Here is a 16,995-nt window from a genome sequence, read left to right on the forward strand (position 1 = left end):
CTCAGACAGATTTTTCAGGAGTGAAACTCTCTAAGTCCTTCAGAGGGCTTTGGCTTGAGCTTTTCCTGTTGCACTGTTAAATACAGAAGATGATTTGATACTGAAGCAAAGGCAAATAATGAAGCAAATACTGGGGAGCATGAAGCAGCCCCAGGGTGAGCAGAGCGTTGTACCCACAGCAGTTGCTTCAGAAATCTTACTTGTTCTCCATGTCCTGTTGCATTTGGATTTGAGAAGTAATCTCCTGGCAAAGCCTCACAGCTGGCAAACCCTGCAGGAGGATTTGTCACCTGCATCACAAAGCTGCACAAAATCTCTCATGGAAAAAACAAAGGGAGATTTATCAGGAGAAAGGTGGCAGACTGATGGATACTGCCACAGCAGCAGTTAAAAATGTATCATATCTATTTCTTAGCTTGCCTGTTCAGAAGATTTAATTCATTGAGGATTTATAAAGGAGAAATAAATGCCCAGCAGGTAATAATCATGATAGAATACCACAGATAGTTTAAATCTGTTTTTTTTCTATAGTCTATCCCAATTAATTCTCTAGTTACTAAGAGAAAATAATTTCTGTGTAAATGGCTGAAGAAAAACTGCATAAAGCATGATACTTCCTTGGTAATATCCAGTTTTCCACTGGCATTTGCAAAAATTTCCCTGAAGCATGTCACACCCAGACAATTTAGGGAAGGGAAACCTTTTCCAAACTTGGCAGCCTCACCCTTATATTTTTTGGTTCTGTTTTTTTTTTTAATCAAGCTGTCCATCCTTCAGAAACTCAGCTGTGGTTCAGAGAAACTGCACCCATGCTTCCATCAAAACCAAATGCAGAATGGCTTTATCATCACTAACAGAAGACCTCTGAAAAACCAAAAGGGTGAGCCATGGAACCTTTTCTTTGCAGGTAGAGCCTGAGATCCATTGTCACACACCAGACATGTATTCCACAGCCCTGGTCCATCTCTAACACCTGTCCAGCCACAGATTTGGGGCTGAGTGCCTGAACAAACCTATAAAAATCTTCCTGCTCCTACTGACCTCAGCTGTAGTGAAATGTGAAAGAGCTGTGGAGCCAGGAGCTCTGATGTGTCAAACCGTCGCAGACATCTTTCATGAAAAATCCTTTCTTAGGATTTTCCCTTGTGAGAAGCTGCAGTTTCAGCAACCAAAAGTAAACAATGGTTATCTGCTGCTGTGGAATGCAACAGGTAGACCTGGGATTGGTCTCCTGTGGATGTTTGGATTTCCTGACCACTCATGGCAGAGCTGGCTCTTGCTCTCTGTCTGAGACACAGATCTTTGTTATTCATTCTTGTCTATTCTTAGCTTAGCTAGCTTCTGAAGAAACCTTTTCCTTTCTATTTCTTTTTAGTATAGTCTTAATGTAACATATATTATAAAATAATACATCAAACCTTCTGATCATAAAGTCAACATTCTTGCCTCTTCTTCATCCTGAAAACCCTTGTGACCATAGTCACATCAAACCACTTCCTACAGACGATGGCACGCTCTGCCACGCCGAGCACTGACTTTGGTTTCCTGGAGTACAGACTAATACTTGAACAGAAAGCAGCCTTTGTTCTTTCCTGTGGAGCCAGCAAAACGATGATTTGCTGACCAAAGCCCTCTCTGCACACGTGGGTGATGCTCCCAGCCAGCCTCAGCAGGCAGTAATCAGCTCCTTGGCTTGGCTGGCAACAGCTCATCCCTTCTGAGAAACTTCACCATCCTCAGAGGTGTGGAGAAAAGATGGGGACAAGTCCCAAGGAGCACAAGTGGCTTTTGATGTGGCTCTTGTTTGGATTCATGAAGGGGAACAGGACAGGTAAAAGACTTTTTTTGCCTTTCGGGGAGGGAAAAAATGATTTGGGTTTTTTGGTGGCTGTTAGAACCACCAAAACTTAGTCAGAACATCCTGACTCCTTTCAGCAAAGATGTTAAGGAGCTTAAGGAATTTATTATTCTAAAGAAATGAGAGAAATGGGTTCTGTGCCCACAAAATGTCAACTGCAGAAAATCCAGAGCTTTAGAGGATATTTTTTTGTTTGACTAATATATGTATCCTCCAACCCATCACTGGAACAGTGGGCAGATCAAAGCAGCCTGAGGCAGCCCTTTGAATTTCCTTTTTCCATTTTGCTTGTAACTTTAGGAAACAAAAATAGACACTGAAATGCCAGCACCCCTGTAGGTAAAATTTATGTCAATGCTATTAGTTAAAAGATACCATCCAAATTTGCTATGGATACTATAGAAATGAAATATTTTTTCAGCCATGCCTTTCAATCAGCTGTGCCTATAAACTGTGAATGGAGACAGCTAATCCAATTCAGCATAATTTTACACATTTATAAATGGTGACACTGCTTAGATTTGGCTTATTTATTGTGACAAGTGGGTGCATTGAGAAATGGTCTGGTGATGCATTAGTGTATTTAAATTTAAACTGCTTTGTTCAAAGGCAGGGGGAAAAAAAAATCCCTTCCATTCTCAGCGCTCCATAAATGTGATATTTCTTTTTGTGTCTGATGATGATGTCCAGGCTGAGAGGTATGAACAGCCTAAGGCAGGCTCTCAGATATGCTGGTGCTGTAACTGCTGATGGATCATCCTTAGCAGGGCTGGGAATTTTCCTCAGGGCTGGCCATCTCAAGGGAAGAGTGTGTTGCTAATGACTGAACTGATTAATGCAGGAAGGACCTTCAGGAAGGTTTGAAGCCCCAGGTGATTTTATTCTCACTATTTTGCCAGTGAATGCTGCACCTTCTCCTTTCACTGCCAGGTGAGGAACCAGAGGCCAGGAGGGGAAGTGTTTGGTGCTGCGTGCAGGAGCAGCACCACGAGCTGCTCAGCCAGAGATGTGTCAGTGGGATCACTTCTGGGATGAGTCAAGTTCCCCAGATCACACTTTCTGAATTACTCTGCCTGGAACATGTAATGAAATTTCTTTCTGGCAGTTCTCGTTTATCAGAAACCGTTCTGGTTTTCTGGAAAAAAATCAAGGGGTTTCAGAGCAGTTGCATTTTGTGCTATTTCATGTAATTTTATTCACCACTGAATGAATTAATGCACAGGATTGCATTCCCCACTGTATTTCTAAGCTTTTATTTCCTCAGCTTCCTATACTTATTTTCAATGTATTTCCCAATGTTTAAACATAATATTTATATATATATTTGCGATTTCTCCCTGCAAATAATATGCTAAGGTAGAAACACCACCCTTTCACCAATTTAGGGGTTTTTAATCATGGAGACACTAAGGCATTGTGGCTGTAAGACCTGTTGATTTAATTCCTTAAGGGGATCAACAAAGAGACCTGGGAATAGACATAAACAAAGGGAAAGGGGCTGGGTCAAACTGGTCAAAAATCAACCAGGCCAGCACATACAGTACTTTATTATTTTGCCTCACTATTTTCAGCTTGTCCCAGCACTGCAAGTTCAGTTTTGTAAATACATCCAGCCCTAGATGGTGTTTGTAAAAATGCACTATCAGGAATAAATATAATTAGAGGGAAAAGGAAATAAAAAACACTTTGTTTTACAGAACAGTTTCACTGATAGTTCCCAAAGAGTTTTGAGAGGGAAAAGTCCTGGGGGACTGGGGAAGCTCAGGCATGGGATGATCATTCATTTAATAAAAATTAAACTACACCTTAGTGCCAAAAAGAAGAGAAATGCTGGTTTTCCTGTGAAGAGCATCACATTTATCTCCTTTATCCTGCACAGCAGCAGTGCCTGGAAGCTGCAGGCGTGGGTGAAGCCTGAAGTGAGGGTCACACACAGGGTAAAAGCTGGTCTGTGCTCCTACAACCATTCCATCTTGCTGTTCATCATACAGGGATACACTGAACAGATTTGCAACCTAAACTTGGGAAGGATTAAAACTCACAAAAGAAAGAAATTCATTCATGTGAATTTCATTCACACAAGATGGGTACCAGATCTCAGTCATGTAAATGAGAGGAATTTCTTTCCCATTATACTTGCATATTAGTGCTGGCTCCCATGGATTTGAAAAGCAATGCAGAATACATTAAAGTTGTCAGACACAGACAAGTGATTATTGTAAGGTCAACTAGAGAGCAAATACCTTCATAAACCTTTCAGCTACAGTGGCCTTCAGCAACAAAGGGCTCAATATGCAGCTACAAGTAAAAAAAAGTAAAAAAAAAAGTTTTAAAAGTGTGATCCTACTGAGAAAAAGCAGATATTACAGACAGAGATCCTGCAGTACCTGCTTCTTCAGCTGGGGGAATCGTTTTCCCACCTCCTCAGAGGTGAGATCTAATGTCCTTTTTCCTTTTATTGCGGAAGAAAATCCAGATTTTAGATACTTCTAGAGAGCCACTGCTCCTGACTTTGCTCACTGTTGCCTTCAGATTGTTGTCATTTTAATCTCCCTATCTCCTCAACATTCAGCTTTGTCTGCCCTGTTCTCCCTGTTGTATTAATGCTATTTCAAAGCCCAGCTTCTGGATATTTTCTACCCACGGATTCCATTCCCTGACCTTGGTCCTGAATTTTGGAACAACGTGGCTCACTGAGTCTTTGCTCCATCTCCTCCAATGCTTCCCCTAAAACTCACATTTCCAAAGCTCTTCCATGATTTTCCTCACTTGATTCCCTGTTCCTCAGCCCTGCCAGGGGAGCAGCACTCTGTCACCTGCTGCTTTTTCTTGGTGTTCTTATTTTGTAAAGTGTGAGCCTTCACATAAAGAATATATAACCCTCTCTATGTGGAAAAACACTTCATGCATCACGTCAGAAAAATCATGTTCGTGTGCAGAAAACTTCCCTTTCACTTTTGAGATCTCCAGGGCAAAGTTCCATGACCATGCTAAGTCCCTAAGTCAGGTGAGATGAGTCCTTAGCACATATTTGAAATCAAAATTTCCCCACTAGACCTCTTTTTTTTTTCACTTTTCCAAGACTGGGACACACACTTGTTAGATCATTTAATTATTTTCAGAGAGGATATTCTCTACTGCCCTTTCAGCCCTACAAAAAGCAAGACTGAGAAAATTCCAGGCAAAGGAAAGAATCTGTATCTCTGCTGTTGTTTAAAAAGACAATTTTTGTTTCTTTTTAGATGAAAATATCAAAGACATGTGGGTTACTGAGATTAAGCAGAAGTGTCACACACCAAAACAAGGCTTTCATGTATGAGATTCTCAAAACTTGGCTCTGTGTTCTGCTACAAAACCATGTGCCGTGGTTACATTCAGAGTCTGAGCTCTGTGGCTTTACCACAGAACCAAGGATGTTATAAACACCCAGAAACAAAAACAAAAGTTCCCCATTCTTTACTTGGTGCATTTTCTATGCAGCACACTGTGCCCAGGCTAGTTTTCCTTCCTCTTCCTTCTTTGCTAATGTTCCCTCTTCCACATTTTGAGTTCAAGTCCCCAGCCCAGCCTCTCTGCTAGGGCAGGTGTGAGATCTATCAATACATCAGGTAAAGCACTCTGATTATCAATATGAGCATGGAAGAAGGTTCTTCCACCACTGCAGCTGATAAAAAGAAAGAAGCACCTTAAAGCTTTGCTTTGGAGAAGGTAAATTAGGTGTGTCTGGAGAGGTTTGCCCAGCTCCCCTTCTCACAGAAGGAGCTAAGAAGGCACATTCCTGAGGAGAAATTATGCCTAGCATGACAAAGCTGAGTCCACTGTGCAACCTGCTCTAGCCTTGCTGTATATGGGATTTTTTTGCTTTAGATTCCACTGTCCAGGTCAATGCAAACAGCTGGTCAGCAAGATTAAGCCAAGAGGTAAGAGAAGTGCATTTCTCCCAAACCCAGTTTTCTGTGGTCCCAGTTCATATTCTACTTTATTTTACATTGTTTTTTGAACAGAGATATCTGGCACAGCAAACTCAGCAGGAACTGAACTGCCAGATCCTTAGAACAGGAGATTCTTGTTCTCCACTGCTGGGAATATTCAAACCCACTCCATCCCCCTAAGGCTGGTCTCTCCTCCATTGCTCTTTATATTAAAACTTGTGCCTGGTCATTTTATCTGCATGGTATTTCTGTCACATACTGCAGACTCACTATTACACAAATTATTTTTAAGATAATCTCTCTATAATCTAATGAACAGTAAATTATAATCTCACAGGCAAGTTACAATAAAATTGGGGTCTGTACCCCAACCCCACATCTGGGATCTATTCCCATCTTACAAATTCACTTAAGCAATAAATGACATTAATGAGGGAAAGAATCCTGCAGAGATAAGGCTTGCTTGTTAAAGGATCCTTTGGGAATAAGTTTTGAAGTAAGAAAAAGTTCATTACCATTTCAGTCCTGTTGTTGGTATCAATTTCTTCGCTTTGCCTGTATCGGTTTCATCTTCATGAGACTGCACCATTTAGAGAGCCCAGTTTCTCACAGCACATAAATCCCCAGGGCTGATTTAGCTTTTCAGGCACAGCTGGGGAAGTATCTTCATTTTCACCTGGTTTGATTTGTTGTTGTCTCTGGGGAGAGGTGCTCTTCATCTCTGAACTGGGCAGGTGTGTGCAGTGCCTGGTTTCTTCCACTGCTTCTGCCCAAAACTTCAGTTTCCTACCAATCCCATCCTACTGCCTTTGTAGTAAGGGGAAAATTGACCTATTTTTGCACCTTGCTGCTTTAACTTGAGATCAGAATAGTGTCACTGCTGGTGACACACAGCCACGTGACAGAGGAAGTTCTGAGTTTAGGTTAGTGTGGCGTGACTCACTCTCTGTGTTTTACCTAGCACTAAAAATACCTGTTACGAATTTTCCGCACTCACGTCTTGTGGACTAAAGGTGTTGCTTTAGAGCCTCATCTATCACTGCTCTGCCAGCTCAGACATGGAAGAGAAACAGGAGGGAGGGTTTCATGAAGCCTGGTACTGCCAGCTCACCCACCAAGAGTACTTTTGTGGTTGGGTGAGTAACATAGGTGACTGGGAAATGTGAGGGAAGAAATCTGAAAGAGCTGATGCTGATTTAGATACTGGGTTTCTCTCCCTCCAGCATCTCCTGTCTGATATCTGACAGCTCGTGTGGAAATCCCAGATGCCCTGAGGCATCTCAAATGGCATCAGACACCCCAGCTCACACCTGTCTGTTGGCTCAGATGACAAGGCTTGCAGGTCTCAAAAAACTTTTCAAACTTGATTTAGGGAGCGCTTCAGCAGATAACTACCTATTGTCTCAATACACAATTCCAAGGGTTTGTCTCCATCCACTCCATCATAATAATTGAAACCACCTCCAGAACTTCCACAAATGCTGTAGGCACCAAAAAATCCATGAATATGGGGAGACACAGAAATTCCCATCTGCCTTAGGAGAGCTAAGTGTTCTCATAATTCTGCAACTGACAGAAAGGCTAAATCCCAGTGAACACAATTACACCAACCTCTCTGTTTGGCCCATTTATTACCTCCAAGTGCAGAGAAATGGAGTCCCAGGACACTTTTGGGGTGTGGGAAGTGAGAATAATTTGTAGGGGCTGATGAATTTTGTGAATGAATGAATGAGAGAACAGTGGACATCAGACAGCAAGAGAAGGAAAAGGTGGCACACAACACCTTGTCATGGGGATGAAAAATTGGAATATGTGCAGAGGGAAAATGAGGAGGCAAACAAAACATCAAGACATCTCAAGGTAATGTGAGAGCAGCATTTCAAACCAGTAATAGCAGGATTGCAACCCTGGAGAAGCTGAGAAGGGATGCAGAATCCAGAGAAAGCTGAGCTGTGGAAAACACCACAGGCTGTGAGGCAGGTTATGCCCAGGTGTGCTGGCCTTTGAAAAGATTGACATTTTCATATCATGCCAACTCAAACAAGTTGATTGACTAATTACCAGCAAGGTGCAAAACAACAAAAAAAAAAAAAAAACCCAAAACCAAAACTAATCTTTCCTAAAAATGTAAAAAGTCAGAAATCTGGTGAAGAGAAAAAAATCTACCCTGCCATTCCCTTCTCCCTGGATTCTTCCAATACCTTGGCTATTTTACCACTCACACAGCAAGGATGTTGATTTTTTTAGGGGCAAACCATGTATTTTCCTTGGGCACAAAGATGGAATGAAGTTTTAGGCATAATTCATTCCAGAGGTCATTATGGCCCTGACCTCACCAGGTCTGCATCCTCTCTGCAGTCTTCCTAAACTATTCCAGGAGGTGCCATGACATGAAATCAAAGAAAGACATGGAGATGCTGGAACAGGTCCAGAGAAGGGTAGTGGAGCTGGGGAAGGGTCTGGAGCACAGGTCAGATGAGGAGAAGCTGGGGGATCTGGGGGAGCTCAGCCTGGAGAAAAGGAGGCTCAGGGAGGATCTTTTCACTCCCTAAAACTGCCTGGCAGGAGGGTGCATGGATTACATGCCAAGTGCCTACTTTTTCTAGAAAGAGGAGCAAAAACCACATAAAGAGAAGCATTTCTGAAGATATATAAGATATTTGGAGACAATTAAGAGCAATCGTGGCAAAGGATATTTTGCAACATCTGTATTCATTCACAGCTCCTCCCAGTGTGAGAACTGGTGCAACAATAAACCCAAAAGTTGACTACTTTGATCAAGCACATTGGTGAGAAGTATGGGAGGAGAAGCCAGTGTTTTAAAAGGTTATGATGGTTGCAAAGGAGACGGTTCTTGAAAATGGGAGCAAAGTATTTTATGTGACAATGAAGCAGTTAAAAGTCAAAGGGAGGCAGGCACAAGGTCACAACAAGACCTGGGAAATTCCCCTTCCAAAATTCTTTCTGAATCAGAGAAAGGAATATGGTTGTAAAGGTCAAAGAAGATACTGCAGTTATTTAGATGTGAAAAGACAAGAACTTGAGCAATGTGGATGAAATGAAAAGGCTGGATCCAAGAAAGGCTGTGTGTGATCCAGCTGCAATGTGGATGTTCGCCTTCTCTCAAGTGCACCATTTCTGCACAATCCCTGTCTGATGTGTGCAAGTTCAGAAGAACCCAACATCTGATCATCAATTAAAAGAATGTTTGCCCTTTATGATGAGTTGGTTAAATGTTGTGGGTTTTCTTAAGAAGAGACTAATGAGTTGTAGGTTGGAGTGCCTTATGCTGAGATTCAGATCTGCAATCTGCTTCAAAGAGGCTTTTGAAGTCTTGAGGGAAACAAGCTTTTAGCTTTCAGGGAAAGTGAGAGTATATGATCTCAACTTGCTGCTGATCTGATAACTCTTTAATTTTAATCACCCTGACAGTCTGTGGTAAAACATGTGGTTAACTATTTCGGGTGCAGTTGCTTCTCTCAAAGCCACAGTCTGATGTCATTTACAAGGCGAATCCTTTGATAACACAAAGGTACAAGGGGATTAAAACAACCCTTATGCAGATTAGCTGTTAAACTGCTCACATACCTTTCGTTGTTGCCTTCTTCAAACTTTGTGATTTACTAAACAGCAAGACAAAGTAAAGTGAAAAGGGCAGAAAATATCAAAGTGAGGAAATGAAAGAAAAGGGCACTGCAGGGCTGGGACTGGGAGTCACAGGTTGAGTTGCTGTTGGTCTTTCAAGGAGAAAGCACTTTGGGAGTCAAGGGCAGACACCAAATGATGAACAGCTATCGGGGACTCGAGGGCCTTTGACAGTCATTCCTGCCAAAGGCTGCATTAATTATGGCTGCAGAAAATGTGAGAATATGATGACCAAGAAATTTCAGTCCTGATAGCTGTTGCTGTTGTGCATAAGCATAAAGGACCATGGATCATGCACCCAAAGATCCAGAGTGCCAGGCCTGGTGCAACTAGACTATTTGATTCTTTAATTTCTCAGCTTTTAGACCTTAAATAATCATTAAGTAGTGCCTTTATCAACCTCTGGGTCCCCAGCTCAGCTTGAGCAGGCTTTTCAAGTGCACTGAAATGATCTAACTTAATTCGTTCCAACTGATTGAGAAGTATATTTCGATATGATTTGCTGATGACACAACATTTCACATCCTTGTTTTGGGACAAGTTATATTTAGGTTTGCAAACTTATTTCACAGTAATCTGTTCTTTGGTGTCCTCAGACAGAACTGAAAGTCTATGTCCATTCCCAATGTTTGCTTATAGACAATTGCAACTTTTAATTGCTTACTTTTGTCTATTGTGCCTCACTCCATAGACTGAGGGCTGCACACTCTGGTGGTGGTAGCTGCTTTCCAAAACAATTATTAACAGCTTCATTAAGAAAATGTTGACAATAATGATTCTTCATTAAGAAAATGTTTCATGTTGTCCATCTAGGGGACATGTCTGGTATTGAGAATAGGGCAGCTCTTGATTCATAAAGTAAAATGCCAGGCTGTCCTGATTCTCAGGCTTTCTACTTGCAGGTGTATGCCTGTCCTAGGGTGACGTTATGATGCTTGTATCCCCATTCATGTGTTCTGTTAATGTTGGATGGATATTATGTTCTGTAGCTTTCAGACCGGCTCTGAAGAGGGAAAGTTTTGTTTTGGTTTTCTTATCAGCCTGGCGGGACACAGAGACTGCAGCTTTTGCTTTTTCTGCTTTTGCTTTTCACTTTGCTCTCTCTCGCTCTTGCTTGCTTCGCTTCTGCTTGCTTTTGCTCATTAGCTAGTTTAGCTAAACTGTCCAATTTCTTCCTGGACTGTTTCTCCTTTCCTTTTTCTGACCATTTCAAACCTGCTCCGGACTGGGACCTGGGAAACACCAAGAGTTTGCACCTTGTGGCTGCAGCAGCTGCCCCAGTGCCAGAGGGACTGAGAACAGAGCGACCACCCCCAAGAGAGACTTTCTGAATTTGTCATCTTTTTTCAGAGCGGTGTCATCTGGTATTGTTCATTTTGTGTGCTGGGGGTGCTGTGCTTGTTAAATAAACAGGTTCTTTCCACTTCTCTCTGAGGAATCCTTCCCAAACCAGTAGGGGGGAGGGGACGTGGGAGTTTGCTAACTGGAGGGGCCCTAATTTGGAAATTCTCCTCCAAATTTGCCCTAAACCAGGACAATGCCCACGCCTTCCAGAGCCTGAATTTGCTGATGTTACTGCTGACACGTATCCACCAGAGACCAAACTGTACTATATGTGTGACCCTGGCTATGACAGAGAAGCTAGTACATACCCAGGAATTCAGTGCAAGATTGAACAGCAGGGTGCTGTTTGGATATACAAACGATTTAAATGCTTAGGTGAGTGAGTGTTGGTTTTTTTCTATACATAGAGGTGTTTCTCCTCCATGTGTAACTTGGTATAAAACAAATCTGGGCATTAACAAAAGACCTTTTGTGCTTATTTTTCTAAGTTAGAACTTGGAACAGTTTTATCCAACCTCTAGAAGCTTGGGTGCTCTGGCAATTTGTTCTGATATTTGTCCTGCTGTAACTCAACAAATGTAACTTCTCCACAGATAAGAAAAATTTGTCATCAGTGACTCCCATGACTGAGTTGGAACTTACACAGAAGCCAGAATTAGAACCAATGAGCACTGCACCCCAGAAGCAAGACCTTTCAGAGTCCAAACAAAAAGGTAAATAAGAGCTCATTCAATACTTCTCCTGGTGATTTCCATGGAAGTAGTGTAAAAATGGTGAATAATATTTAATTATTTTGCAGACAGAGGGAAAGAAACGATTTCTCTAATATCTTGGATGAGTAACATGATACAGTATAAGCAAATGAGTATTTGACATCCTAACCAAGAATTAGAAAGGCTTGCTATATCCTGCCTGTCTATATTTTCTAAGAACACAAGATTTTCAGGAACAAAAGCAGCATGCAAAATCTGTCTGCTTTAACCATGTGCTGCCTTGTGCTCCCACAGGTTTCTGTAGTCCTCCCAAGACTATTCCACATGCCTCCATAAGGCTGCCCCAACAGCATTACGTGGGACAAGTCTTACATTTCAAATGCCAGACAGGTTATGATAAGAGACCCCCCACCTTTGGCAGCAGGACGTGCAAGGAGGTGAATGGAGAAACCTTCTGGACCCCCCTTGATATGAGATGCACCAATGACAGCACCCAGTGGCCACCACAGACCATTGAGCCAGGTAAGATGGTTGTGATTACACCACAGCAATGTCCTGACCTGCTCATGTGGAGTTCAGACCCCCCAGCTGTCATGGGGAGAGTGGGAGCTTCAAAAAATTTACTAAAGAAGTTCTGCCACTGAGGGGAAGAAAGAACTCCCTTGTGTATTTAAACACCTTCACAGAAAGGGGTTGAAATGAAGGCAAATCCTTCCTTAGCCTCAGATTTCATCAACAGTTTAAATTTAAGGAGTCACTCTGTCCTTCAAGTTCTGTTGATGGCAAATCAAATATATTGATATAAAAAGGAATTGTTTACTAAGACAAATGAACAGGAGGTAACAGACAAAAGGCTTTCATGAGAATTACTTACTACACAGTATAAAATTTAAATAACTACTAGCAGATCATAACAATATAAAACTGTATTAAGATACCTATATTAAAGCCAACAAAAGAAATAGTATTGATACGGAGTAAAATATAACTTACCACTGATATTATGATAATGTACACAGACATTAGAGTGAAGATTCCTTCACTCAATCCCTTGGGAAGTAACCATGAAATAGGTGTCCCTATTCATGGGAGAAACTCCACACATTTCCAGGAAAATGTACAGATTTCTGCTTTGTGAAAGTTTGCCGTGGCTTTTATATCTGTAAATTGCATGTCTGTCAGTGGGAAATTCAACCCATTTTGTCATTCCAGCCCTTGTGACCATACCAGATCACTGCACACACTGTTTCAGCATCAGCCCAGCACTTTCTCCTCTATTTCATAGATCTGTTTCTTTGTGGTGCCTGGTTCAGAGTGCTCCTGGTACAGAAGTCACATTTTGGTGTCTGGTCTTTCCTCTTCCATCACGACACCATTGAAAATTTCACTTGGTGCTATCCAGATAAAAGAATTTCTTGCTTTGATAGATACAACCCTTCAACACACCAGTCCTAGAAAATAATACAGCCTATTGGAATTACATCTATTTAAAAATTGCAAATATTTTAGAATTTTTAAACTGGGATTGTGAAAAACATGGGACTGGACAATAAAAGAAGCCCCCTTGGTCTTTAATTTAATGAAACAGTAATTCCAGTTTCCTGCAAAATGCTCCCAAACCTCAGCAAGGTCAGGTCCTTGCAAACACAGCACCAAATATTTATTCCCCTAAAGTGTTTGTATTTGTTACGATCTGATGTCTGTAATGAAGCTGGAACTTTCTCAGTTCTCCTTCAGCATTCAGCACAAAAAATTTATCAAGAAACCACTATTACAGGACACCTGTTAAAAATCTTGCCCCATATTAGGGCAAGTTTAGACCTTCCTTTTCTGGATAAGAGAGAAATTCAATTAATTTCTTGCACCAGGGACGGTTTAGCTTACATTTCTGGACAAAACCAGGTCCTGGTTGAAACCATGTTTTCAAGTACTAGCTTGACACCTTGAAAGTCATCCTTCCACTCTGATATGAAGTAAAGATCTTAGATGGATCCCATTCCACTTCACTTCATGCCCAACATTAACAGGTATCAGGTCAGCAGATATGTTGGTGTCCAGGCTGGAAAGATCTGTTGATGGCCAAGAAACAAACATGGCAATTTTAAAGTGTTCTGTGCAGAGGGCAAGCTGTCAGACTCCAGCCTTGGAACTGCTCTGGTGCTGGAATGAGCTGGCTCTGCCTGACTGTGCCCTCATCACTGCTCTGGTGCTCTTCATCAGAAGTGCAAATTGATACAAAAATCAAGAATTTATCTCTCTCCATAGGTTTGAATCTTCTGTCCTCTTTCCCTTCCTCATCAGGGACACTGCCAGTGACAGGTATGCCATTTTATTAAAGACTTCACCACCCAGAGCACCTAGTTGGTCTTTCAGTTTGGTGTTCTATTCCAAAGAGATCCCTTTCTGTTAGAAGAGCTACTAAATATGCTGCAAGACAAATGTATACCCATGTATTGTGTGAGAAGTTAGTAAAGACAGAATAAACAGATTTTCTAAGCACTTAGGCTTTTATAAAGAAGTTTTCAAATATTTGTAAGGAATGTAAAAAAAAATAGATCAACCAAAAGTCTGGTTTTTTAAATGGAGCCATTTTCAGATTTTTCTCTGAGACTTTCTGTGAATTCAGTGAATCGCTTTAACTGGAAAAAAAGCAGAAAAAAATGTAAATATTTAAATGCTGAGGTTTTTTCACATTTTCCAAGGAACAAAAAAGGTGGGCAAATAGAACATTTCTTCACAGCTACACCAGTGCATTTAGATCAGTCTGAAGAGATTTTCTTCTCCCCCTTCCCCATTTTCCACTCAGCCATTAGCTGATGGAATAGAAATTAGGTAAGTCTGACTGTGCACATGCTCAAGACTTTACACAAGGGCTCTTGATTCCAGCTGGAGTCTGTTGAAAACTGTAGTGCACATTATGGTGAGAAGGAATAATGGAGTGAGATGAAGGAAGGGAAGGAGGAGTTTTGCAAACTACTCCAGAGACCACAACATCAGCAGTCCCTGGTTATTTGACTCTGGTCAATCTCTAGTTGATTGGGTCCTGGGAGCAATGGGGAAACATGGAAAAATTCCTGCCTCTGGGCAGAGAGGCAAGATGAGACCCTATCCCTAATCTTGCCTGTTTGTCCCAGATGGAGTAAATGTAATAACAAAGATAACTCCAGGTGCTAACCATATTGATTTTCTGGTTTTACAGCTATCTGGCTTGTTCTGCTTATCATTCCCACTGCCTTTGTGTGACTCACCAAGTAGCCAATAAGGTAAGTGGGACAGAATGAGGAAAATGTGAAATCTAACCCAAAAATCCCTAGAGGTGGAAGAGTTATCAACTGGATCAGCCTTTCCCTATTGCACTCCTTAGATTTCTGGACATAGTCTTTGATGTTAAATATGAGCCAGGATTTTGGGATTGTCTGATTCAGCTGTTAAATACTGGCACAAGAAGAGGAGGAATCAGAGCTTTTGAAATAAAAAAATCTTAGAACAAGTTGCCCAGAGAGGTTGTGGACTCATCCTTGGAAGTGTCCAAGGCCAGGTTGGATGGAGTTTGGAGCAACCTGGGATAGTGGAAGGTGTTCCTGCCCATGGCAAGGGGATGGAATGAGATGGACTTCAAGATCCCTTCCAACCCAAATCATTCTGTGATTCTGTAATTCTAAAAAGCAATCTTTGTCCCAGCCATTGTGGAACTGAGGGTGGCAGTTCAAATAATGGGTGGGAGATTATTCTGTGGGAAAATTAAGGTTAACTATGCAAATACATTGTTTCAGATAGATTATGCAATCAGTTTTTTCTCTCTGGCCAAACTGTGGGAAGTGTGGGGGAGCATCTGCCACCACAACCACGTAATTCTGTTAACTTCATCCCCCTAATTTCAGACTTGTGTCATGACAACTTTGTGCTTCAGATTTATTTCAGTCTGGCCTCCTCCCTGTTCCTGTTACTACACTGAGATGCACCAAGGCTGTTCCTGTTCACAGGCTCCCCTGCCTAGTTAAGCCAAGATGTTCATTTGGGAATTCTCTTCTGCTCTCTCTTTGCTAATTCTTTCTCTTCATGTTCCTTACTAATCACTGCTGCTTCTTAGCTGAATGGGGATTTTTCTTGAAAAGTGGGAAGGGAGGACCTTGTGAAACCACACTAGAAGTGGATTTTTGTCAATTCATGGCTGGATAAAGCCATATAAAGTATAGATAATGCTTTGAAGTGTGCTTTAGTGAAGATAGTCAACCATGGTGCAGATTGCCTGGGCCATTTTAGGATTTCTGAAAATATGCTAGGTGACAAAGTATCAAGAATGATCTACATTGTACTGGCTCTGTGGTGGAAAAAAGGTGAAATAGCCAATGCCAGATGAAAGAATAACTGACAAATGAAAGAGTAACACCCTAAATGGTGTCTTCTGCAAAAAATACTCTGTTGTTTTTCCTAGTAAATATAAAAGAAGCCGTAGAAAACCTGCTTCTTCCCACCTGTAATAAAGTGTTTTTCCTGTTGTAGGGAAGACTTCTCAGGGATTTGTGGCATTCAGATGCAAATTTGTGAAAATAATGACTTGCCACAGAAGAAACCAGATTGTACCAGTGACCCCAAGACCAGCAGTGGCAAATGAGGAGGAAGCCTGGACACTCAAATCCAACGTGTGCAGGTGGCAGAAGATGTTACAGCTCAACTCTCATGGGGACAGCATGACTTCCCACCTACAGTGTGGGATTCACATTCTCTGAACCTGAGAGAAGCAGTGAGAGAAGCAGAGGAAAGAATGATCAAAACAATTCTTATCTCATTTGCTGTGGCTGTCTTGTGCCAAAGTAGAATGCAATGTGGAGATTGTTTACCCAGAGTGATGGTGTTTTGTTTCCCTGGCCTGTCGGGGCCGTGTGTGTGTGCCCACTGTGGGTCAGCAGACAGGCATGAGCTGCTGGGCAGTTGAGTTGAGTGCTTTGTGCAGATTCAGTTGAGATGTAGTGTAATGCAATATAGAATGATATAGTATAATAAAGTCATTAATTAGCCTTCTGATAAGATGGAGTTCTCCTCATCATTTCTCCTGGACATTGGGCAAAAATATCGCCGATACTACAGAGGAGGACTGCATCTCATCACTGACTGCTGGGGAAAGAGCTTGAAACTGCTTCCCAAACCCACTTCTCCTCCTCCTACCACGCAGCAGATGTGTTTCTAATATAACTGCAGCCCCTCCCAAGCCACCAGGAGCACATATGGACCATTCTCCCAAGCACACTAAATGGTGCCACTGTCATTTCAGCCCACTCACCATCCTCCCCACAAACAGAGCAGCTTTGCTGGACACCTGGTGTGCCCCTGTCTCTTCCCCACCCAGGTGGGTCAAGCACAGGCACACTTTTCTCCTCAAATTGTTCCCCTTGGAAATTAAACCCCTTCACCCCCTGCACTGAGCTGAAAATCTGACTGGATTCCCTTATGGCTTACTATATACATGCATTCCTCATCACTCCCCTCTTCCCAATTATTTTGG

General features: G+C 41.9%; 1 protein-coding gene across 1 annotated transcript; it reads left to right on the forward strand.

The window, feature by feature from the left end:
* Window positions 1-1,565: 1,565 nt before the first annotated feature.
* LOC129119809 (interleukin-2 receptor subunit alpha-like) lies at window positions 1,566-16,520 on the forward strand. Its single transcript, XM_054632006.2, has 7 exons — window positions 1,566-1,831; window positions 10,969-11,154; window positions 11,373-11,492; window positions 11,787-12,014; window positions 13,758-13,811; window positions 14,692-14,755; window positions 15,996-16,520. Exons 1-6 carry the CDS (start codon window positions 1,756-1,758, stop codon window positions 14,733-14,735), a joined length of 708 nt encoding a protein of 235 aa, XP_054487981.2. The 5' UTR covers window positions 1,566-1,755; the 3' UTR covers window positions 14,736-14,755; window positions 15,996-16,520.
* The last annotated feature ends 475 nt before the right edge of the window (window positions 16,521-16,995 follow it).

Source organism: Agelaius phoeniceus, chromosome 5 (genome assembly GCF_051311805.1).
Source record: "Agelaius phoeniceus isolate bAgePho1 chromosome 5, bAgePho1.hap1, whole genome shotgun sequence".
Classification (NCBI taxonomy): domain Eukaryota; kingdom Metazoa; phylum Chordata; class Aves; order Passeriformes; family Icteridae; genus Agelaius; species Agelaius phoeniceus.

What these genes read in the sequence shown, in the direction of transcription:
- LOC129119809 (XM_054632006.2), top strand. Translation starts at nt 1,756, where the DNA reads ATGGGGACAAGTCCCAAGGAGCACAAGTGGCTTTTGATGTGGCTCTTG. An exon ending in CATGAAGGGGAACAGGACAG is followed by an intron (nt 1,832 to 10,968) that starts GTAAAAGACTTT and finishes GCCCTAAACCAG; the next exon opens with GACAATGCCCACGCCTTCCA. An exon ending in ACCACAGACCATTGAGCCAG is followed by an intron (nt 12,015 to 13,757) that starts GTAAGATGGTTG and finishes CTCTCTCCATAG; the next exon opens with GTTTGAATCTTCTGTCCTCT.